Genomic DNA, 23,535 nt, shown 5'->3' on the forward strand with positions numbered 1-23,535 from the left:
TTGTTTCTTCAATTATAAATGATCACTATGAATTATTATACATTAAATTATGGTCATTTATAAACCAAGCATTAAATTATGTACAACAGTGACCATTGTATTATGATTATAAATGAATTCTCACATATTCTTATTATTATTTGAGAGATTAGATGTAATATTTTATGGACTATTTGCTAATTCATTTATGAGATAAAGCTGTACATACAGGTTGTTATGAATAGTGGTCATTCAGTAATGTAATGGAAGTACTCATATGTTTTACTTTGGCAAAAGTAGCAGAACAACAGTATGAACATACTCATAAAAAAGTATGTAAAGTATCATTATATAGTATATGACATGTGATATTAATACCTTCTTCTTCTCCTTCTTCTATAAAAAGTGAAAAAGTACTATATTTCCCAGTAAATGTTGGTAGATTACAAGTATAAAGTAACATAAAACAACTTTTTAACACAGTGTCAAAATAAACTCAATTTCCCAGCATGCCTCTGTGCCCAGCAGCGGCAGCGGAGGCGGGACTTTTGTTGCTCGGGAACAGTTTTGCGCGGTGCCGTTTGTATGTGTGTGTGTTGATGTGTGTGCGCTGCTGCTGCTCTGTTAAACGGATTATTAGTTAGCCGGATGGTGATAAAGATCATGTCTGCTCACAGTTCAGCTCCTGCTTCGGCCAGGCTGCCGTTCATCTTCTGTATTTACTGAGCCGAGGGATGAAGAGCAGAAAACAGAGGAGCGTCAAAGCTGGAAGCGGCAAGAGCAAAGGTACACTGTTGTTAGATTAGCCACCTGCTAACAACACAGCTACGTTGAGTTAGCGTCAGCTGTCACTTTCAGGCTAGCCGACTACATTAGCTCAGTTGCTAATGTTATGCTAAGTTTTTACTTTCACTTGGTTGCTGTTTTGCATGTGTTGCTTGTGATGTTGTTCATGTTGGCCGTTCATAAGTGTGTGTTTATTAACTTGCAACCAGTAATGGAGGAAGTACATTTTACTTAAATATGAATAACCTACTCTGTTAACGTTACAAATAAAGATCCTGCATTCAAGAGTTTATATAAGAATTAGCATCAAAATAAACTTAAAATGCCAAAAGTAAATGTACACATCGTGCTGAGTGGCCCTACTCAGACTAATGATTATTATAATATTGAATCATAATTATTGATGTTGATCTGTTCATCACTTTATAAGGCAGCTGGTTAAAGGAGCACTCTGTAGTTTTGGGTAAGAAATTAAATCAGAAGAGAAAGATCTTCATTGACTGATTTCTACGCCTAAACGAAACTGACCTTAAACAACAACACAATTTCATACTGTTAGAGTTTGTTTAAATTTGGCGGACCCTGCCACCTTTCTAGCTTCAAACAGTTTCCTCTAAGAACAGCTTGTTTATTCAGTTATGGAAAAAATAATCTGGGTTTGTATTATTATCTCATTATTATTGTAAATATTTAAATTCTGCGTTTGAATTTCTTCTTCAAAACTACATAGAGCCCCTTTAAATTGATGCTAAATTTCATTTCATGCCATGATGATATTGTGAAAGTGAACAACAGTACATCATATGTCTGTTAGACTGGACAATATCAAGCTAAAACCTGCAGCAAATACCACTTTTATACATCTCCTCATATGGTAACATTTGATGTTAGTATTTACAGTGTTTGCATTGTTTGTGTCTCAACATTGCTGTGATCAAAATAACTTGTTGCAGTCCCCAGCGATGTGTCCCCCTCCACCAGCCTCCCTCCTCTGGTCGAGGGCCAGCTACGATGCTTCCTACAGGTGACAATAAGCCGGGTATTATGGACGGTTCACAAGCCTCCGTCTGCAACATTCGTCAGGCTGCGGTGGTGGGGAGAGTCCTCCAACGGGACACACTTCTTTCCGAGAGATGCATCGCAGCTGTCTCAGAAGAACATCAAGACCACAGCTCGCTTCCCCATCCGCTGTGGGCCGAAGCAGTTCACCTCATATCTTACTGGTAACTAAGAAGGCTTTAATATGCTTGAATTTGCTCTCTGTAAAAAATCAAACACTAACCTGTCAGTGATGAACAGATATGGGCTCTTTGGTGCTGGAAGTTCTGACAAAACCGGATCATTTGCCGATTGCACGGGCTCAGGTTACGGGCATCTCTCGTCTCTCTCTGTCACACCCCATCAGCGGATTTTACACACTTGTATCCCCGACTTCTGAGAAGCTGGGAGAGCTACAGGTGAGTGGAAACAAACCACTGAAACTGCCATAGATAGTTAAAATTTGTATTGAACACCCTTTAACATGCAGTAGTAAAGGACATGAACTCTTAGCTTTTTCTTTTTCCCCTCAGATTTCCCTTAATTTGGAGGCTCTGACAGAAGCCTATGACAGCAGCAGCTCGCTCCCCACCACAGAGATCAGCATCGAGGTGCCGCAGGTCAACACACTGACTGTTCCCTCACATCCCAGATCGCTCTCAGCTGGGAGCAGCAGTGGAAACACACCAAGGTTTGAAGTTCTTACTGTTCATAGTAAGGCTGACCCGAATGCTTTGCAGCTTTGTCCTGGTAACTCATGTACGAATTAGTGTTTGAAGGAAGGAAGACATTGCTTTGGCTGCAACAACAAGGAGACAAAAGACTGATACAGAGAGTGAGAAAATAAGATCCTCAGTGGTGTTTAAATAGTCCCAAAACCTGCACAAATAAAAACAGTGAGGGAACAGTGGCTGATATCTTTAATCTTCGTCTCATGATTACAATCATAGCAATGTATATAGATAAATAATGACCACAAGTTTGATAGCTTGATGTGCACCCATCCCCCTACCCCCACCAGACTGCACTGATGCTTCAAATATTAACAAATATATCTCACTCAAGCTTCAAAACCCTAAAAATGCTATTTAGAACAGCGATATATGATTATTATTATATATGCTCTGAGCTTTATAGTCTTAATGTATATATTGTTGTCATATTTTCAGAGGGAAAGACCATTTATATTTCCAAAATGTCCAGAAAATGAAAGAAGGGTCACTGGAGAATCAGATGCCAAAGAACAGTCAAACGGCTCTGAATCCTTCAAGCCAGGAGCCTTGTGGCCAAACAACCAATGATATCCTCTCAGGTTGGTTTGCAGCAACACCACACATCATAACCACAAGCGCACCAATCTGACTGTTTCTTGATACATTTCCAACACCTTCTCTTATCTCAGTTATTCTAGAGCGTGGAAACAAGCTGAGAGACGCTATGGTGGTATCAGCTTTGAAATGCGACATGGATTCTGCTCCAGCTCTGAAAGACACTCCTCTGCCTCTCCCGAAGGATAACATCCTGCCAGCTTCCAAGTCAGTGTTTCATAAATTTGTAAAAATGTTTTCTGTCATCTTATAAAGCACACTGTGTAATACTTTATTACCGTGTCTGCAGGCCCATCTCTTTTCCCCCTGGGATGTTTCTTCAAAACATTCTTCCTGCTGATTCAGCCCTCAAGCACTCTGATGATGTTGTCGTTATCTCAGACAGCAGCTTAGACTGTCCTACTGACATGGACAACAGAGCTGTGGATCTGCTCCTTGGCAGGTAACTATGTGCACGTTCACTTTCAAAAGTGACAGAAAATGTAAGCAGCTTTTCCCCCAAGATTTTTACTCTTTTTTTTGTTATTCAGCTTGAACACATCTCTGCCTCTCTGGGATGGAGAGATCTCGTTACCTGAATCTCTGTCTGGCCACAGCAGCGTGTGTGGGGATAGTGACCTCAGTGATCCACAATATGATCAGAGCTTACTGGAAAATTTGTTCTACAAAACTCCTGTAAGTAGATGATTTTCTCTTAATTGTCAGGGAAAAGCATGTATTTTATGCGTAATATCACAGTCGGTATACTAGATTTTCTTGCAGAGGGTTTTTAAAAGTCTTTATTTCTTTCTTTCAGATGTCAGATATCACGTCAAATGACGCTGAGGCCGAGGGTCAAGGAACGGGGTCTTCAAGTAAAAAACAGCCGACACAGTCTGCACCCAAGATTAGTGGAGGGTAAGGACCTTTACACGATCCTTAAGCCATGGTGATGAGACAGTAAACAGCAACAGGCTCCTTTCAGACGATCAGGCGGGGGTTGGGTGGGTGTGCAGTCCATTTGGATTATTCATTCACCTTCAAAGGAAGCCATTTAAAAAAACAAAAAAACAATCACATGCTACCACCACTAGAATCTATTTCTGCTAACAGTATAATACTTATATTAGTGTAGCCTAATGTACTGGACTCAAACAGAATAAATATACATAAAACAATCTTCGCTACAGTCCTAATTATTCACTATATTTTCACTGTGTGTAGTCCAAATCCACAGCCTCAGCGGCCTGCAGATGCTGGTGGTGTTCCTCCTGACCTGAGTGCAGAGCAGCTGACTTTGCTGAGTATGATCCGGCTGGCGAGAGTCACCATCGACTCCCTGACCGTACCTAAAGGCAGCACAACCACCACCCCTAGAAAGGCCTCTACTAAAGGGAAACCTCCTCGACCATTAACCAACAAGAAGTGGTAGGCGAAACATTTAATATTATTTCAATCTCATTTTAAAGTAACATTGTCAGTATGAGTAATAAAAAGCTGTGATATCTCCTGTCTTTTTCATTAGCACATATTTTATCGAGTACGTGTTCCCAGTGGCTGCCACTTCCGGTCGACATGATCGTAGTAAAGGTGGAGACGGGGAGGTGACCAGAGCTGCCGCCAGTAAAGTCGCAGGAGGAGGTACAACCTGTCAGAGAAACCTACCTGAGCGAATGACTCTGTTTCTGACAGGCTTTGGTTTATCTCACATGCACTCTTGTGTTTTTTAGTGGTGAAGTTCCACCAGCAGTCTGTGTTTCCTGTCCACCTCAGCGCGGCAGCAGTTAAACAGTGGTGGGCAACTGAACTGACTTTCAAGATTTTTGCTCGAAAGAGTGACCAAAAGAAAGTAAGTAGCTTTGGGCTAAACATGGGTTAAAATGACTAATACTGGGTATTAACTGTATTCTTTGACAGTGGTGTACGTTTAGATCTACCTAAATTTACTTGATGCAATATAAGTTGTTCTGGTTAATCAAAATATTATCAAAATTGCAATATGGCAAGGTGCAAAATCTAATGAAGTGCTGTAGAGACTCCCTGGCCTACAGATCTTCTTCTCCAGATGTAAGAAAACATGTTTGTTTGTGACAGACCCCAACAAATGTCACATTATCATGATTTTAATAGTTTTTTCAGCGAAAATGAAAATTGTGAGGCAAAAATTATAATTCTGACTAAGAATTATTCATATAGCAATTGTTATATCTGTTAAAATAATCGGAATATGTTATTCACTTCAGTTCAGAGAAATATGACTTCCACTTCCCTTGTTGCAGCCTGTTCTCATTGGTAAGGCCGTTCATCCACTGCGCCGTCTTCTGCTGAGCAAGCAGCTGAGTCAATCTGTCATCTTACCTGTACAGAGCCTGGAAGGAAACACTGAAACTCGGGAAACTGGACCTCTCAAGGTAAGACTGTTTGTTTTTTTTGTTTTTTACCTAGGAATTAATGTTTGCAAGCCTGGTATTTGTTATCCAAGTGACGGTCATAGAAGTAATATTGTTTTGTTTTTCAGGTGGCACTAGAACTTGCTACAGGCAACAGAGATTTCTCCTCTGAAAGAAGTGAAAGCAAGCTGGCTCATAGAGACACATCGCCTTCACACACTGCTCCCAGCCCAGGGAGAGAGACCAGTCCCAGATCTCAGCATGTTGACGTTGGCAGTGAGGACATACCAGCTGGATATTTTGAAGATTCCAGGCCAAATGTTTGGAGTCCTCAGAGACCCTCTAGAGAACTGTCTCCCCGTCCCGGTCTCCTCACATCTCCTCATAAATCAAGGCAGCAGGTGGAGGAGGACCCCGAGGTCCTGCTGCACACCTTACTCATGGTGCCAGATGGAAAGAACTTCAGCTGTGGGCCCATGCAGGCTCCAAACGTGTACTTGAACTGTAAACTCTTCTGGTGCGATGAGATGGCAAGATCTGTCGTCAGCTGGGGTCAGGCTAATCCTTCTTTCAACTTTGTTCAGGTTAGAGATCAAGTCTTCGAACCATATCTAACATTTTAAATGAGGTTACAAAGGAGCAAATATTAAGCATTTTCTCCATCCTTTGTCTCAGGTGACCCCTGTTGCCTTAACAGCTAAGCTGCTGGAGCGAATGAAGAATAATATGATGGTGATCGAGGTGTGGCAGAAGACAGGAAGTTCAGGGCAGGATCGACTCCTCGGCCTCGTGAAATTACCTCTTCACCAGTTCTACATGTCATTTAGGCAAGTCATGGAAAGAAAATGGATCCTCTGAACAGAATTCAGTTAAAAAAGTCTTGTTTAGGAGGGAACTGACATGGTGGGATGGTAACTGTTGTGGTGAAATTAGAGCTGAAACAGGGAGTCAATGAATCCGTTAAAGACACAACAACAGAAAATTCAGTTCAGATCAGGCAAAAGGCTGAGAAACTCACATGAAAAACATACAACCTCTTTTATTTAACCTGCCTCTGGGTGGCACTATTGTACACCTCCTAATAGAGAATGATGTTAAGGTCACACATAAACCCATGATCCGCTGCATCTACTTCTTGAAATACTTTCTTAAAATGAAACACTGGGAATTTTCCACCACAAATTGCACTGCACACAACTCCTCTCGTTTTTTCCTCTCCAGGGATCCAAAGATCACCCACCTTCTTCTCCAGGCGCAGTACCCTGTTTTAGGGGTGGACTGCTACATGCCAGTCATCGATGTGTTCTCAGGTAGTTGTAAAGGAAATCTCAGGGTCGTTTTGGCTATGGGCCGATCAGAACAGATCATTTCCCTCCAGCACACAAGAGATGAGGAATACGACTCTTTATCTCATCTTGTGAGACCAGTTCATCTGCTTGATCACCAGCCAAGTTCACACCCAAAGGTCTGTGTTCAATGTGCACATTATAATTGAAGCTTTTATGTGTCATCTTGTCAAACAAGTAATTGCAGGTAGACAGCTCCTTCCAAGGCTGTTTACTGAAATGTTCACCAGGAAATTCATCAGATGTTATGCTGATGCATAACATCTGATGAAAAATAATAATAATAAAAATAATTAGATCTACATTATTAAAAATATGCTTAATCTTTGTCCCTCTGACCTACTTTGACCCTTTCGTTTCTCCCTCAGGCGACTGCTGCACAAGAGGAAATCATGAGAGAGCATCTGTTTGTGATAAGGGTGGAGAAGGTAAATGGTCTAACACCTCTGCAGTCCACAGTCTGGGGTGAGGCAGACTGCTACGTCCAGTACAATTTCCCCTGTCAGGAGGCCGACCCTGCTACAAAAGTGGACCAAAACCTCGTAGAGAGTAGTAAGGCCATTTAATGTATAAAACTTCAACCTAAAAGTTTTTCTTCCCTCAGCTTCACTCTGACTCGTATCTCACCTCCAACAGGCGTGAATCTTAAGCTGTTTCGTACCACCACGACTCTGTGCGTCCCCGACCCGATGTTTGGCCACACTGAGACTCATGTGCTTCTGGCTCCTGACGGAGTTCCTGTTCAGAGGCTGCTGCTCAGCTCTCTTTCAAGTCAAGGCCTAAGCAGTGGAGGGGGTGTCCAGTTCGAAGTGTGGTGCAGGTTTGTGCTCGTGACATACATTCATTACAGCCAGAATTTTGTCCTTAGATTTCAAGTTTCACATTTCGTACATGAGGAGGCTCCGTAGTTACATCGGCAGTCCCAAATTTTGGTTTTTGTCACCAAGCAAAGTTGCTTCTGGTCTCAACCTTCTCCTGTCATCAGCCGTTGCTTTCTTGTAAATGAAAGAACATTAACAGCATTACTTTGTGTCTAAATGTACAGCGATGCCTCATCATACATGTACACATCTATAACATAACTGCTTGATGTGATTTTATTTTTTGATTGCATGTCCATTAAGCTTAATACGTACTGATTCATATGAAGGATTTTTATGTCTCTGCAGATATTATTATCCAAATGTTCGAGACCAAGTTGTGGCCAAAGGAATGCTGCCGTTGTCCAAACTGTGTGCCATGGTCACCATGCAGAGACAGCATCCTAACGAGGCTCAAATGTTCTCCCTGCCCCTGATTCCCAGGATGGAAAGTCCCACAGGACATCAGCCTCAGCCCTCAGGTACACAGACACACAGTAATGTAAATATAATACTGCACTAAAACATTTAGTTTCTTAAATGCGGTGACTGATCTGATGCGTTTCTTAGGTCTTCTTGATGTGTGCATTCGGTACAAGCACAGACCAGTGAGACCTGAAGGGCGGACCGGTAAAGGAGCTGCCTCTCGTGTTGTGACACTTGTGGTTCAGGTGCACAGAGCATCAGGTCTGCAGGCCGCGGCAAGGTACGTGACCACTGCTGTCCTCTGGAGAGCTTTCTGTGTTTGTATTACCTCCACCAAGGAGGGATGGGTTGACTGGTTGGTATTAAAAAAAAAAAAAAATGAATGTGTGGCATGGATATTGATTTAAGTGGTGCTCCTAAACATATTCTGCTTGTGCTCCTAAAATGTTTAGTGTGAGCACTACTTGTGTTGAAAGAGAACTTGCTGCACGCTCACAGTACTTGCTCATTACTACCTTGTACATAATTATAGATACTGCACCAATGTCTCCAGTTTGCTATTGTGCTTCTGCCTCTCTGTTCCAGGGTCGTATCTGAACAAGATGAAAGATTCAGCTACTTTGCCAGTGTGGGAGTGAATGCATACATCACCATCCAGCTCTCCTTCCTGCCTGAGAGTGAAAGAAGGAGCACCCGTGTCGCTGCCAGGACCTTCTGCCCGGACTTCGATCACCACGTGGAGGTGTCCTGTGATCTGCTGGTTCAGAGGAGCAGCGGAGAAACCTGTGCCCTGGCTGAGCAGCTGGAGGAGGCGTCGGCTGTCTTCACTGTCTGGAACAGAGACAGTCGCAAAGGTTTAAGAAAGCCTATTTTGTTTTATTGACCACAATTACATGAAAATGTTATTAAATTAGATTTATTCATTATACTATCATTGCGCTATTTGTTGCAGCAGTGATCACTCATAAGCCCAAAGATGTGATGTTGGGCACAGTGAAAATACCGCTGGCTGATCTCGTCCATAAAAGAACAGGTATGCTGCACTTTTTGTGACTTCTGGACCAGATAGATTTTCTGATTTGCACACAGTCATTGTGTTTCTTCTTCCAAACATAAAGGTATTTCTGGCTGGTTTGGAGTGTATATGCCGAGGGAAACAAGTTCTTCTCAGAATCAGCACATCTTGGTCGGAGGCCTCGAAATCTCCGTCAACTTCGCCCACCACTCAGACAGGGAAAGAGTCATTAAAGCTGCTCAGGGTGTGGGCTGGGAAATAGCCCAGTATGAAGTGCAAGATGATGAAGATGCCTGGGCAGGCAGCATGAGAAAGATGTCTTTGACTTTTTCAATGCCAAGAGTGTGGATACCGGTCCACTGCTTGCTTCTGCCAGGCCTCAGTGAGCTTCAGCGCTCCACTTACTGCTACTTCAGGTACAAGTTCTATGACCAGGAGGCTTTCTGCTCGCAGATGAAACACCCCACTGTTGAGGAGGGTGGGGAGGAAGGCCAGGCCTCTGTGTCTTTCCAGGGAAGTAGAACTGTGGAGCTGAGGAGCACTCAGCCGTTGATGTGGTATCTCCGAGAGGAAAAGCTGGAGGTTCAGGTGTGGGTCGCCTTTAAAAAGGACAAAACCAGAAGGCCCACAGACACAGACCGGCTGGTGGGTTCAGCGTTTGTTGATCTGTCCTCTCTTGCAAAGACACCTGAGCAGAAGCTTACTCTCAGCGGTAAGATGTGATTGATTTCGTCATAATTGAACTGATTATTATTGGCTGTATATGAGTGTTATCACAGTTTTATGGTTTTACAGGAGTGTATCCGCTGTTCAGACGCTCAGCAGCAGATCTACAAGGAGCTGCTCTCAGGGTACACATCACCCTGACAGCGGGTTACCTCCCTGCAGAGGTCTCTGCTGGACCTGACTCCCAGGTGGACTCAGACAACCAGGTGGACTTCTCATCAGAAGAGGCTGAAGAAGCAGCGCCTCTGCCCGTTCCACCCAAAAAAAGCAAGAATAAATCCTCCAGACCAACTCCAGACATCACGTCTGTGCATCACACAGAAATGAGCACGGATGAATCTTTCCCTGTGACGGTTGCAGTGGACCGGGCTATGCACCTCAATCTGAAAGGTGAGCTCCTGTAATATAACCTTCTTTCACATGAAAAAGAACATATCGATTTAAAAATGATGTGTGTCTCTGGCAGGCTGTCCTCTAGCAGAGCGCAGTGAGGCTTCCCCATGCTGCTGTGTTTCGTACGTCACTGCTGACTCTGCTGAACCAGCATCCACAGCTGTCATAGCCAACGCTGACTGCCCCGTGTGGGATCATCAACAAGAGTGCAGGTCCAGTTACATCACAGTCATTAACTCAACTTTTTGTGGTACACTCAAACAATAACTATTAAATATCAGGCTGATGATTTGTTTAACATTCACAGGCTTTCAAATCAGCTCCTAGTTGATCCACAACAATCTCTCGTGTTCAAAGTCTGGCACAAAGGAGGTACAGGAAGCAGCTTCAGTTCATGATTTATGTTACATTGATTTGTTTGATATATTAATTCACTTTTGGGTTGTTTGACTTCCATAGAAATGGAGAGGGTGATTGGATTTGCCTCTGTAGACCTGTCCCCCTTACTCTGTGGGTTCCAGTCGGTGTGTGGTTGGTACAACATCACAGACTTCAGTGGTCAGTGTCACGGTCAGCTCAAAGTGTCCGTCACTCCACTGAAGGGGGTCCAAGAGCTCCGAGATCAGAGAAAAACTGTGTATGAAGAGGCTGCTAATAACTCATCGGTGAGAGAAAGTATTTATACACACAATGTGCCTTTTAATGTTTATTATAAAAATAAATGTCTAAACTTATAATGATGAATGTGTTTTATTAACAGGGTTCATTCAAGGCTCTCCCTGTCAGCTATCATACCACAGCCACATACAGCAGCTTCCCCTCTCACATCAGCCGATACCCCGAGCAGAAGATCTCGTCACCTGACCACACGGAAAGGCTGTTCCCTGAAAGGTTGAAGAACAATTACACATTTTAAAATAAGCTTCCACAGTCTGTCTTTCATTGCATTGATTCATCGTCTTTACAACTGTTCAGGTTCAGTGAGAGTGATCGCCATTTTGAACACATGGACAAAGTACGTCTTTACCATCAGAGTCTGCAGGAGCAAACAGCAGCTAATTCTGCCTGTAGCAGCAGTGCCGCTGACATCAATCCATCCAGCTCCTTCCTCTTCTCAGCACTCAGGTATCATTCCTCAGATAGACAGCCCAACACCACCGCTTTTGTTTCCTTGTTTTAAAACCTGAGCTTTGACTATGACTCTTTATTTTTACAGGAGAAAACTAAGTGAGCTCGACAACATCCAGAGATACTTCAGTCGAAAGCTTTCAACTCCCACATTCCCGCCCATGAGTGAGCAGGACTGTCACATCAGGCATGAGGAGCAGGGGGACACAGACTCATGTCAGCTTCTTCTAAAGTCCAACCAGTTAGTTGGAGAAGTCAACAACATCATCACAGGTGAGAGGATCCCCTTAGTGGGTCTGAAATCACCAGCAAAGAAGTGGCAAATGCAGCATTATTCCATCAATAATCTTTAATAAATACATAATTTTAGCATTTAAAATTTTTTTTTTTTTAAAAAAGGTCCAACATTTTTACCATTAAAAGCTCACTCAAGAAAATGAATACGGAAAAGTAGTTCTGAAAAACATTTGATGACAACTGACAAACAACGATAGTAAGATAACAAATAAGCCTGATCTTCACTGTCCTCTTCAACAGGTCTGCGAGAACACCATCTAGAAACGATCCTCTCAAATCCACAGAGTAGCTCAACATCTTCCCCTGTTGGAGACAACAACCTTCAAACTATCCCTGAGAGTATCACCAGTCTACACAGAGCTTCAAATTCTTCCCAAGAAGAAGAGTTTCCTCTGCCCTCGCTACTTCAAAAAATGTCTGAAGACACAGACTCTGAGCCTGAGGTAGAAAAGGAGAGAGGAAACTACAAGGTTACTGAGTCTGAGGATGAAGTTGAAGATGGGACAGGTGGCAGACAGGACGAGGAAGCTGAAGATAAAGAAGCTGAAGATGAAGATGAAGAAGAGGAAGATGAAGATTACGAGGTGGTTGTGGTGAAGCCGAGGCCTCTGAATGAAGTGACATCTTTAACAGATAAAACCAGTCCTTGGACCAGCATCCTGTCAGACCCTGACTTTGTTTCTCTGGAGAGCATGGAGGTGCCAGAGGAGCCGGATCTGAGCCAAGACGAGGAGGAGAAGAGGCAGACGTTAAACCTGCAAACTCATGACTGTTGCGGGAAGCATAAATGCAGCAGAGGAGAGGAAAGTGACAGTTTCAATGGATCAGCAGATGATACTTCAGACACAGACAGAGATGATGAACGGACGATACAAACTGCGGATGAGAGGCGAGAAAAAGAAGCCAAGAGCTCCAACGAGGGGTCAGGTGACGAGGGGTCAGGTGACGAAGGGTCAGGTAATGAAGGGTCAGGTGATGAAAGGTCAGGTGACGAAGGGTCAGGTGACGAAGGGTCATCGCTCACGTCACAGCATGTCACCGAAACCCATGATGCTTCATGCTCCCTGGAGAATCAAGATGCCACACTCCAACCGTATCCTTGATCTGTATTTGTTGTTTTTTCTTGTATTTGTCTTTCTTGCTCTCAGATCAGTTTTTACTGTTATTCTGTGCTCATGAAGGCCACATCAGGTCAAAGATTCATGACAAAACTTGCTGACTGAGCTGTCCCGACAAACTAATGGGGACCTCTTAAGAACAGTTTCAACAAAAACTGAACATAATACCAGTCATGAAGGTGGAATTTATTGCAAGACAGTTGTATCTTTTTGGTAGTTGTAGCCTGAGTGTATATGATAGTGATATATTTGTTAAATGTCAGTATTTAAGTAAAATATGCATGAACTTGACAACTCTAATTGGGTTCCTTTTGGCTGCTGGCTTCTGATAAGGGACAGCGCCCTCCTAGTCTCTAGCTGGGTGAATAGATTTGCATATGCTCCGTGTCTTCCTTGTTGTTCCTCACGCACAGTAACACACTGTGCTGTAGAGATGTCTGGCTGCACTTATTACCTGGCACTAAAAGAAAGTCTAAAAAAACACAAAAGAAGAGGTGACAAGTTGTTTATTGTTGTATCGTAGGCAACTGGACTTGTTTCAGTTTCTTGAGAATGTTTCACCTCAAACTAACTGGGAGGGAGTTGGCAGGCTTTTAAACTCTGTGGGTGTGACATTACAGAGTCGATAAGGACACGTGTGAGCTGTGAGTTTCAGAGTTGGTAGGGCCCCTTTAGGGTCGTTGATCCAACCGGCCTTCATGTGTGTTGTTAAGGCTAGGTGAGCCCAGGTGTGCACGGGTAGCAGAAGGGAGTTTTGTGTCTTTGATGCGCACTTACGTATAATCACATGAACAGATGCAGGCAGCCACCCTCTGTCACTGGTTGTAGTGATTTAGTTTGAAACTGTACAGTGTAAAGGTGTGTACAGACAGAACATGAGGTGAATTTATGATGCTCCAGGCATGTGAAGTCAGTGGAAAGATGTAAATTTGCTCGGGGTGATTAAAAAGTCATAAATGCTGTCTTTTATTGTCACATTCATGTTATTAGATGACTTTTAAGTATCCTTTCTGGCATTTACACGCTTCGTCTCTTGAATCTTTGATCCTAACTGGCCTGTAGAGTACCATCATACTGTATTTAATTATGTCTTTAACATTCAAACATGAAGCTCCGTGCCTGTGGATGTCCCTAATTTCTTCCTCCCCTCTCACCAACTGGAGGCGTCCATGAGAGCCATACGATTAGCTCCTTCTTTCTCCCAGTCGACCAATGACCCGGTGAGTGTTCGTCACCAACTCTACTTCAGACATTCGCACTCACTCGCTCTCTCACTGAGTATCTGAATATCTTGGTTTTAATTACAACTCTTGGTATATTTTAAAGGTTTTTTGACCAATAAGACATTAAACAAAGTCGATTTAGAGTCATTTGACATCCAGACCTAGGTGCCATGCAAAGCACGGTGTTATTAACAGGTCACTTTATGCTTCACAAGAACTTTGCTTAACAACAGTGTACCGACTTAAGTTCAGCATAATTGTACTCTTATTCATGCAACATTAGCAGGTTGAGGTGCACCCACTATTGTGTAATTTGTACACAAACAAACATAGGATGATGAGTACATCTGGTGTTCATTGGTCCATCCATTGTTGACACTGCAATGTCAACATGTCATCTATCTTCATTCAGTCTCTGTTATAGTGTTAATGTGGCAACACGTTTAGTCTCTGTCACATTTTCTTTATACGTTCAGTCCGTATACTTAAACTCTGGGAAAGGAGATGACAAAGTGGTGTGAGCAGTCTTAAGATCAAGAGAATTATGTGTTTGTGTTGTTTCCCATCAGTCACCTCCACTGTGGTGTGTTTAAGGACACTGTTGTGATGTAACCAAAAGTCTGCGGTGGCTGCTTCATGTGTCAAAAACAAACCACTTCCTTCTAGTATGAGATTGAGATATAATGAGATTTTGTTCTGTTCTGTTCACATGACATCTGTTGCGAGAGAGATACCTCCTCAAGTATCATGGGAGTTTGACCCTAACCCAGAGTCTAAGTACAGAGGTTGTCATATGCTGTACAGATTGTAATACCCTGAAGAAATTGACAGTTTCCAAATAAAATTGACTTGTCTTAAGTAATAACCCCTTCCTCAACAGACAGGAAGGCAGAGCCAAAGCTTATTACACATTAACCAGACTGCTAATATGGTTTTGTTTTTGAAATGTCTCATGACTCATGAGTTAAACCTCATAAGGTGGTTGTGTTGTTGATACTGGAATTTCTAAATTTTGATACAGTTTGTCGAAAAATATCAATATTTGTAACTATGCTCGATGCCATGGAAAATAATTGAGGGCATAAAACTTAAGAGTTTTATCAAAATATTATTACAGTACAACACAACTACAAGACTTGACTTTTCATTTTGAAAATGAATATCACACATTTTTAGAAACGTGTCAGCTTCCTGTCGGAGAGAAGAGAAAGCGAGAAAGAGCAGCTGGTACCTGTGATTGGATACGACCAGAAATTCATTTTGAAACTCAGAATCAATATGTAGAAAAACTTTTGACAACACTATAAGGTAGTTAGCTTGTTGAAATAAATGACACAATACAAACATATTAAATAACTTTACATGATCAATTAAAAACAATATTTTATACGTGATACAACTCTGTCAACATAGAAACAAGATTACAAAGCAAATCGGTGACTTGGCAACTATGCAAAATATAATATTCTTGTCTGTTACTATAAAGAGCTAAATAAGATTATTTTAGTAATGCTCAAATCTAAATCTTAGGACGTATTATTACACATCTTTTATTCTGTAGGAACTGTGTCAGACTACATAAAGAGAGTATTAATAGTTGATATTCTGTAAAACTGAGCAGGCACATTAATATTTTGAACGCATATTTCTCTGGAGTAGTCCAGAGAGTCAAACAGTTCAGCAGACCGACTCCCAGTCAGCTGTAGAGATGGAAAAGTGTTTCTGCGTCACAGCGGTGTTGATGTATCTGGATACATCAGCAGGAGGGTGTGGAGATAACAGGCAGACATGTAGCTGCTGGAGTGTGAGGCGGGAGCTGATGTGACTGTGTGGGCAGGAAGGTGCTATTAAAGAACTGGTTTGAGCGAGTCTCGTGTTGCTGATCTCCTGATTGTATTCAGCGCTCTACACACGGGCACCCGACAAGCCTGTTTAACGGTCTCCCTTCAACATGAACATAAGCTAAAGAAAGGTGCTCTGTGTTTGAGTGGAGACTTGTTTGACCACACACCTCAGACACACAGTGAAATATATTTCTTTGATTAATTAGTTTGTTTTAAGTCACGCCTTGTATGTATGTACCTTAGGACAATATTTAAATCCTTGTATGAAATAGGAATTAGGCTCATAGTTTTCTTGTTACTCACACTGCAGTTGTGTTTTTGTTCTGCTCTTTCCAGGAGCGAAACTCAACTCATCGCAGAGCTCCTCGACAGCGTCGCAGTATGTCGCCGTCATCCATGAAGAAAGAGACCGAGAGAATAGCAAAAATATTTGCAGCTCACTTTGACGACAATCAATAGTACGTGGCGGTCTTGTAAACATTTATGAGCACATCTGTACAGGTCAGTGGTTTCAGACCATGAGAAGATCATGTAAATTAAATGTAATTTTGTATTTTTTATAAATAAATATGAACTGTTTTCATCTTTGAATGCCTTTTCTGTATTTTTTTGGCATGTGTGACACCAGAACCTGTTTCTGTGAACAGGCCTCAGGCTGTGTTAAGATTTATGTTGTGAGTGTTTGAACATGTGTTTTATTGGCTGCACATTTCTGCCTGGAAGGCAAAACAGCAAAAAAATACATTAAACTTTCATCTGAGGTCTACATGTTAATTCATTATTAGTAATCCAGGAGACCGATAACTGATAAACATTTACAGGAAAACCAAAAATTTAATCTCAAAGTCGACAATAACCAGTGTTGGAATGTTGCCAACATCAATTTACTCAAGTACTTTACTTACGTACAATTTTGAGGTACTTTGCTTCAATATTTCCATTTTCTGCTACAAAGTACTACATATTTAATTTCTTTATTTTATCGGCAATCAAGACAAAAAAACGCTGACGGATAATCATAAAAATGGGGTTGATGGGGTTCGTGTAGTCAGTTTGAAACAGGTTTTCCATAAAAACATTGTCTTTTTTTTCCTTTATTGACTTGCAGGATACAAACAAGACACAAGAAATACACAATGAGGACAATTAATCAACATACAAATGAGCCCTAACATTTCTAACCATCAAAACCAAGTAAAACGTGATGTTATCTATTCCAAAGCTAAGATAACGGTTACTTCTCAGAAACTTGATGTCCCCTTTAAAGTGGTACAAACAGTACACACACAAACACACAGCTTAGTGCAAAACATTTCAAGTAAACACAGACAATCCATGTTTGTTCATAGCAACAATGGTATCGTGTTTCTCTCGCTGTTAAATGGTGCATCAACATTTACTTCATAATAAGTCAAAGCAAACATTTGGACTGCACTGCCCTTTAAAGGAGAGGACAGAAGTCTTTTCTCTTCAAAAACTGAAAAAAATACTATTTGGAAATACTTCAGATAAAGCTTAATTGAGCTCATTATTACCCCCTGAGGCTGGAGGGAGGAAAACTCAAAACGGCCACAAGGGGCAACAATGAGCCCGGTCCATACAAAGTTAGACCAGTTGACCAACACTGACAAGCCCTCGAACCGCCCACAATCAAGGCATTAAGTAATTAAATGGGTGTTTTTTTGCATGGCTCAATACATGATAACACTATAGCATGTTAAGCGGTACTTGTGGTTTTATAAGCCGGTGAATCATGAGCAACAAAGACTTCCTGGCATGTGGTGTGTGTGGTTCTCAGGCGAGGCGGTGCAGCGGTGCCTTCCTATATAAGAGTCAACATCTGAGCAGAAGAGGCTGGACTCTGTCAGTGAACCCTGCAGCTACTGTCGCTCATACTGAGGGTGTTTGCGTTGCAGATATTGGAGGACGCTGGCTGTTGTGTTCTTTGTTCTTGTTTTTTCATTTTAAAGTGGCATGATAGTTTGGAGCTTTTTTCTGACTAATGGAAGAAAAAAAGGACTTTGCTTTCAAAAGACAAACTTTTCAATACCTGAAACTTGACGTTGGCTGGATCTGCCATGAAGGGACACGTGACTGTTAGTTTGATTTGTTAGGATCCTTTAAATCAGAACACGGGACAGAAGCTGCTTTGTGTTTTTCTTTGTTCCTCATACTTTGTTGATCCTCAGTCACTGATCATGGTTGGTGTAACAACTGCAGATGTGGCCCCAACAGCTGTTGTCAAGATCTTTTCAGCTGGAACAGCTGGCTGTGTGGCCGATCTGGTCACATTCCCTCTGGACACCGCCAAAGTCAGGCTGCAGGTGAGAGTCATCTCCTGCACATAAAGTCAGTGGTGAAGTGAACTGAAGTCATTAAACCCCCAAACAAGTCATCTCATGATCTCCTGTCTAATGAGCCGCCTACAACATCTGTATAATTTTCTTTTTTGTAAATTTAATCCCCCTGCACGATAGTTTAAAAGCTGTCAAAGCTCTTCAGACAATACCAGGATATAATTCTGGGGCTGGTGGTATGAAAGTATGGAGGACTGAAGCTGCCAAAATTCAATATCAATAAATGTCTCAATAAATAAATCAATATGACGTTAATGCACTAAATATTAAAGATCATTGTAGGCATTAATAAATTAATACAATGTGACATAAATTTCTGTTTTAATTTTTCCATTTTAATGATTAAATGATAACTTTTTTTTAAATGTATCTAATTACTTACTTATTTAAATAAATGGAAAATGGGGAAGTAAATAGTGACATAAATTGGTGACGTAATACGATGGTAAATAAATACAGAAGCAAAGTAAAATAGAAATACCAATTTATGCTACATTTAAAAAATAAATGTCTGCCTTTATATTTCTTATTTTTGGTGCATTTTATAGCTTATTCATTTGTTATTTGAGACATTTATTTTTTTCTTTATTTTATTTGGATTTTGGCAGTTTCAGTCCTCCATAAAAACAAGAATCAAGTCAAACAAGAATATGAACTCTTCAACCCAGAAGAGGCCTTAAAAACTCACTATGTGTAATTTATGTTTAATTGTAGAAACAAATGTCTTCTCAGGAACAAAACATGTCCTCCGTGCCTTAAATGGTGTATACAGCACAGCTTGTTGTATTGTTTTTCAGCCGGCTGCAACCGTGGCACCGAACAGCAGGGCTATCTAGACACAATCTTAGATGTTGGTACTTGTCAAACCAGTGATGTAACACAAACCAATGAAAAGTAAACTGATAAAGATCATATAAACTTCACCAGAGACACCCAGCAGACTCTCAAGACACATTTTCTTTCAAAACATCATCAGTGACCTTCATGAAAGAATGAACTCAATATTTCTGGTGCATTTATGTCACTTCAGATTCAAGGTGAATGCAGACCCTCATTGAACGTCCAGAAGAACAGATACAGAGGTGTGTTTGGCACCATCTTCACCATGGTGAAGACTGAGGGCCCGAGGAGTCTGTACAGCGGACTGGTGGCAGGACTGCACAGACAGATGGGCTTCGCCTCCGTCCGCATCGGCCTGTATGACACCATGAAGCAGTTCTACAGCAGAGGGTCAGAGAGTATGTGACAAAACGTCTGTCGCTTCTTCTTTCTTTCTTCCTTTCTTCTTTCCTTCCTTCCTTCTTTCTTTCTTTCTTACAAGGGAAACTGTGCAAGTCAATGAAAGGATTCACTTCATTTTCTATCTATTATTTAATTGTCTTATATTTTATACAATGTAAGACAAGAACAACAATCATGGAGCTGCAAAACTCTTAGATACTATTTTATTTCAGTGTTTTGAAACCTGACGCGTGCTCAAACACAAAGAGCTCCATTATCTGAACTGGTTTTAAAGACAATCAGCTGCAGGATATAGGGCACGAGGCAGATTCCTCATTCAGCAGCAGATACGTGTTCATGCCAGAGGCATTACCTGACCCCCTCTGTCAGTCACAGACCGAGCAAACCAGTTTGAAAGAAAACAAGCAGATTGGTTTGTTTTTAGCTTTTCAGTTTGTGTCCTGCTGCAGGCTTTCACCTTTCACCCCCGGGTTGTTGTTGTTAATAACGCAAAAGCTTAAAATGGCACTTTTAGACATGACGGTCAGATGAAAAGCCTCACAGATCAACTCCACAAACTTTTCTGTCTTCTATAATTTTCTGTCTTCTTAATTCCAGTCTTGAATCAACGTCACTAAACTGCACCCTGTTCAGTCAGGTGGCATCAGAGGAAAATAAGCATCTTATGTGCGTTGTTTGTACCACAGGTGCAGGTCTTGGGACCCGGCTGTTGGCGGGCTGCACCACAGGGGCGATGGCGGTGGCTTTCGCTCAGCCCACCGATGTGGTAAAAGTCAGGTTCCAGGCTCAGGTCCGCCTGCCTGAGAGCGGCTCTGTGCAGAGGTACAGCGGCACGCTTGATGCCTACAAGACCATCGCCAGGGACGAAGGCGTTAAAGGGCTCTGGAAAGGTAAACAGGGAAATAAATGAATGACTTTTGTAATTATTTGTGTTGCAGTCAGTAATAATCTCTAAATGGTAAGCTGCACTGAGCTCTCTTTAAGCTCACCAGACCTCTGTATCCTCCTCCTCATCTCTGCTTGAGGCTGGCAGCTCAAGGCTACATTAGCCGCTATTAGCATAACACACCCGGATCTTCAACTGAACTGTTGGCGGTTGAGGTGTGGGTATTGTATAAGAATTTGAGGGATCAAAAAACGATGAGATCTTTGGTGGTACTGCCCCAAATGTAATACATTTTATTTTGGAGTACTCTTTTAAAGGTGCAATATGTAAGATTTGCAGTTCAAAGCATTCAAAAATGAAAAGACGTCTGTGTTTTGTGTTGAAGATGTATCTACTGAAGTTAGCATGCTAACCAGCTAGCCCCAGGCCTGAAAACGTATATATTTCTCTGAGCGGTGCAAAGCTCCTGTGATAGTGGTGTGAATGCCAGCACTCCACTGGTAGTCCGGCTAGCTGCACGGCTAACTGAGCTAACAAGCTAACAGTAGCTACAGTCATGGATGTTTAGCAGTAGTGACTAACTCTTACATATTCTGCCTTTAAAGTTCGTCAGGTGAAATTTTATCGTTCACAATGTTGAACTTTCTTTTCAGGCTGTCTGCCGAACATAGCTCGCAATGCCATCGTGAACTGCTCCGAGCTGGTGACCTATGACATCATCAAGGAGCTCATCCTGAAGAACAACCTGATGACAGGCGAGTGCAAATGCTTCATGTCGAGCCCTCTGCATTTTAGGCTCTTCAAATAACCCCTTCACTGTTCCTATTTTTTACAACTTAATAACTAAACAAATATTTTGTTTGGAACAGACAACATGCCGTGTCACTTCACCGCAGGCTTCGCAGCAGGCTTCTGCACCACCATCGTGGCATCTCCGGTGGATGTGGTTAAAACACGCTATATGAATTCAGTGCCGGGGCAGTACAGCGGTGCTATGAACTGTGCCTTAACCATGCTGTTTAATGAGGGACCCACAGCTTTCTATAAAGGGTATGTAGCATAGTTATCTCATGCAAACGTGAGAATCAGTGACAGAGCAAGAAGAAAAATTCTTGACTCATCTGATTCTTTCTTTATAGATTCATGCCGGCGTTCCTTCGTCTGGGCTCCTGGAACATTGTGATGTTCGTGAGCTACGAGCAGATTAAAAGAGCTGTGGTCAGATTGCAGCTCTGATCTGTCTGACAGCTGGTTTTCGCAGAAGAAGACAGGAGTGTCTGCATCAAGAAGCACGTGTTTCAGAGAGACAGTGTTGTTATGACTGCTGCTAGTCCGGACCTGCTCCTCCTCAGGGAACAAACTGCACGTGCTGCTTTATTAAAGAGGACGTACTCAACAGAGAAACTGCAGAGGGAGGATTAATGCTGGAATTCTGCTGATTTATGCACATTAATAGATTGTTTTTTTAAAGACATTTTGACATGTCAGAGTAGGTGAGGGATACATATAGTCATAAAAATCACTTTTAAACTATTCAAATCCCTTTATTGTCTCGGCATGGTCATGTTAGACCTTAAAAAAATTAAAATAAATAAATAAAGGAAAGTTTTAACTTCTTGACGAAGGCTTGATGCTTTTTTTAAGGTCTGACAACAACAACTTTTGGTTGTCTTGTTGATTTTGTATTTATTGTCTGTTTTCAGGTGAATCATTCCTGTTTTTATGGTCATGTAAAAAAATTTGATTTTTTAAGGAATTGCTGTTGGCAGTCTGTCTAATATGCAGTAACTGCATCGGAGAATCAAACAGAGGCATTATCTAGAATTTTAATGGAATAAACCAAAAATAGCTACTGTGTTTCTGTTTTTTGTCAACCAAGAGAGGTCGACCAACACTGACCCACATTCGTACACGATGAACCCTCCAAGTGTCACTCCATACCTGCTCTACTACCGGATGCTGTTACAGATACTCTACTGTATAATCCCCTTTACATGCAACCATTCAGGGGGGATTAAACACCCCTGAAGACACAAGTCTGACAGCCAATGAAACTGCTTTTCAGTCATGACTCAGGTTTTTTATTACAGCTGTGTTTACATGACGAATAGGGTTGTAAAATGTGTTACCATGTTTTTAGAATAAGGCCAGGATCTAAATACTGTGCACATGGTTGTTATTTATCTTCCTCATATCTCTGTGGTAAAAAAATAAGCTGCTCCTCCATCAAACAATGCAGAGACACGGAGGTGAAAGAGGTGAAAAGCACAAAACGATCGGCTGACAGACAAGAAAATTGCCCAATTTGAGTGTTGTGGGACAAAAGAGGCTGCTGACAAAGATGTAACTGAAGTCTGTGGTGTAACAGAAGCCTTTGAACGTGCTCCACCTTGCTAATCATCTCCTGTAGTGCCAGTGAGGTGTCTCCATGGTTGAGCTAGTATGGCAAGCTGTACCGGGCCATATGGCACTCTGGCTAACCCTCAGGAGCATTTAGGCGAGTTAATGGAGGGAGAAACACAAAGAAATCGAACAAGTGACGAGTTTTACAAGAAAACCTCTGGCTTTTTATACGTTAAATATTAGGGAGAACAGAGGTAACTGCGAGGTTAAAGTAAATAAAGTTTTGTTCGTGGTCGTTCGCTGACCTTGGCAGGAGTCTCTGCACACGGACGAACGGAGATATCGAGTGTCGGTGAGCAGTTCAAGTTCACTGAACCAACTGCTCGCTATCTTTCTGACTCAAGGAAACACAAATATGTTCCTACCAGTCAGTAAGAGACTCGTGTTTTCTTTTTGTGCCATCGGATGTTTAAAAAAAATTGGTTTTTGTTCCCACATTCATCGGGTGTATTTTCTCATCATACAACACAAGATTGTATAGCAAAATTCTAGTTATAGTTCCCTCAACTGTTTATACAAACTAATGAACAGAGTCACATGTTGGAGTGTTGACGATGAGTCTCTCAGCCTGAGGAGGAAGCTGCTCTGTGGTCCGGTGGTACGGCAGCGGATACTTCTGTATCTTTTGCCAGATGGCAGCAGGGTGAACAGACTGTGGCTGGGCTGAGTGTCCACTTTTAGTATCACACGGCTTTTAAAACACCCAAATATTAAATGTTAAGAATGAAAAAGTCTAAATCTGTAAAAACATTTACTTTTTAAAAAAAATGT

The 23,535-nt window shown here is 41.8% G+C and overlaps 2 protein-coding genes across 3 annotated transcripts; both read left to right on the forward strand.

Annotated features, from left to right (window-relative positions):
• The first annotated feature begins 593 nt into the window (after window positions 1-593).
• Window positions 594-16,467, forward strand: c2cd3 (C2 domain containing 3 centriole elongation regulator). Of its 2 annotated transcripts, none has more exons than XM_073490543.1 (33): window positions 594-765; window positions 1,719-1,988; window positions 2,065-2,222; window positions 2,337-2,494; window positions 2,973-3,115; window positions 3,206-3,338; window positions 3,421-3,573; window positions 3,662-3,806; window positions 3,928-4,028; window positions 4,335-4,538; window positions 4,636-4,751; window positions 4,841-4,959; window positions 5,390-5,521; window positions 5,629-6,084; window positions 6,176-6,327; window positions 6,722-6,965; window positions 7,215-7,398; window positions 7,483-7,666; window positions 8,016-8,188; window positions 8,277-8,412; window positions 8,718-8,986; window positions 9,085-9,165; window positions 9,251-9,859; window positions 9,943-10,263; window positions 10,340-10,478; window positions 10,574-10,638; window positions 10,726-10,931; window positions 11,027-11,157; window positions 11,242-11,391; window positions 11,483-11,667; window positions 11,932-12,784; window positions 13,921-14,029; window positions 16,213-16,467. In XM_073490543.1, the coding sequence occupies exons 1-33, from the start codon at window positions 714-716 to the stop codon at window positions 16,333-16,335; spliced, it is 6,654 nt and encodes a 2,217-aa protein (XP_073346644.1). In that variant the 5' UTR covers window positions 594-713; the 3' UTR covers window positions 16,336-16,467. The 2 variants fall into 2 exon arrangements, with proteins under 2 accessions (XP_073346644.1, XP_073346653.1); XM_073490552.1 differs by having other exon boundaries at window positions 9,088-9,165.
• A 1,533-nt stretch (window positions 16,468-18,000) lies between these two features.
• Window positions 18,001-21,978, forward strand: LOC141014414 (dicarboxylate carrier UCP2-like). Its single transcript, XM_073488190.1, has 6 exons — window positions 18,001-18,200; window positions 19,264-19,471; window positions 20,162-20,365; window positions 21,015-21,116; window positions 21,231-21,411; window positions 21,501-21,978. The coding sequence occupies exons 1-6, from the start codon at window positions 18,075-18,077 to the stop codon at window positions 21,595-21,597; spliced, it is 918 nt and encodes a 305-aa protein (XP_073344291.1). The 5' UTR covers window positions 18,001-18,074; the 3' UTR covers window positions 21,598-21,978.
• The last annotated feature ends 1,557 nt before the right edge of the window (window positions 21,979-23,535 follow it).

Source organism: Pagrus major, chromosome 2 (genome assembly GCF_040436345.1).
Source record: "Pagrus major chromosome 2, Pma_NU_1.0".
Classification (NCBI taxonomy): Eukaryota; Metazoa; Chordata; class Actinopteri; order Spariformes; family Sparidae; genus Pagrus; species Pagrus major.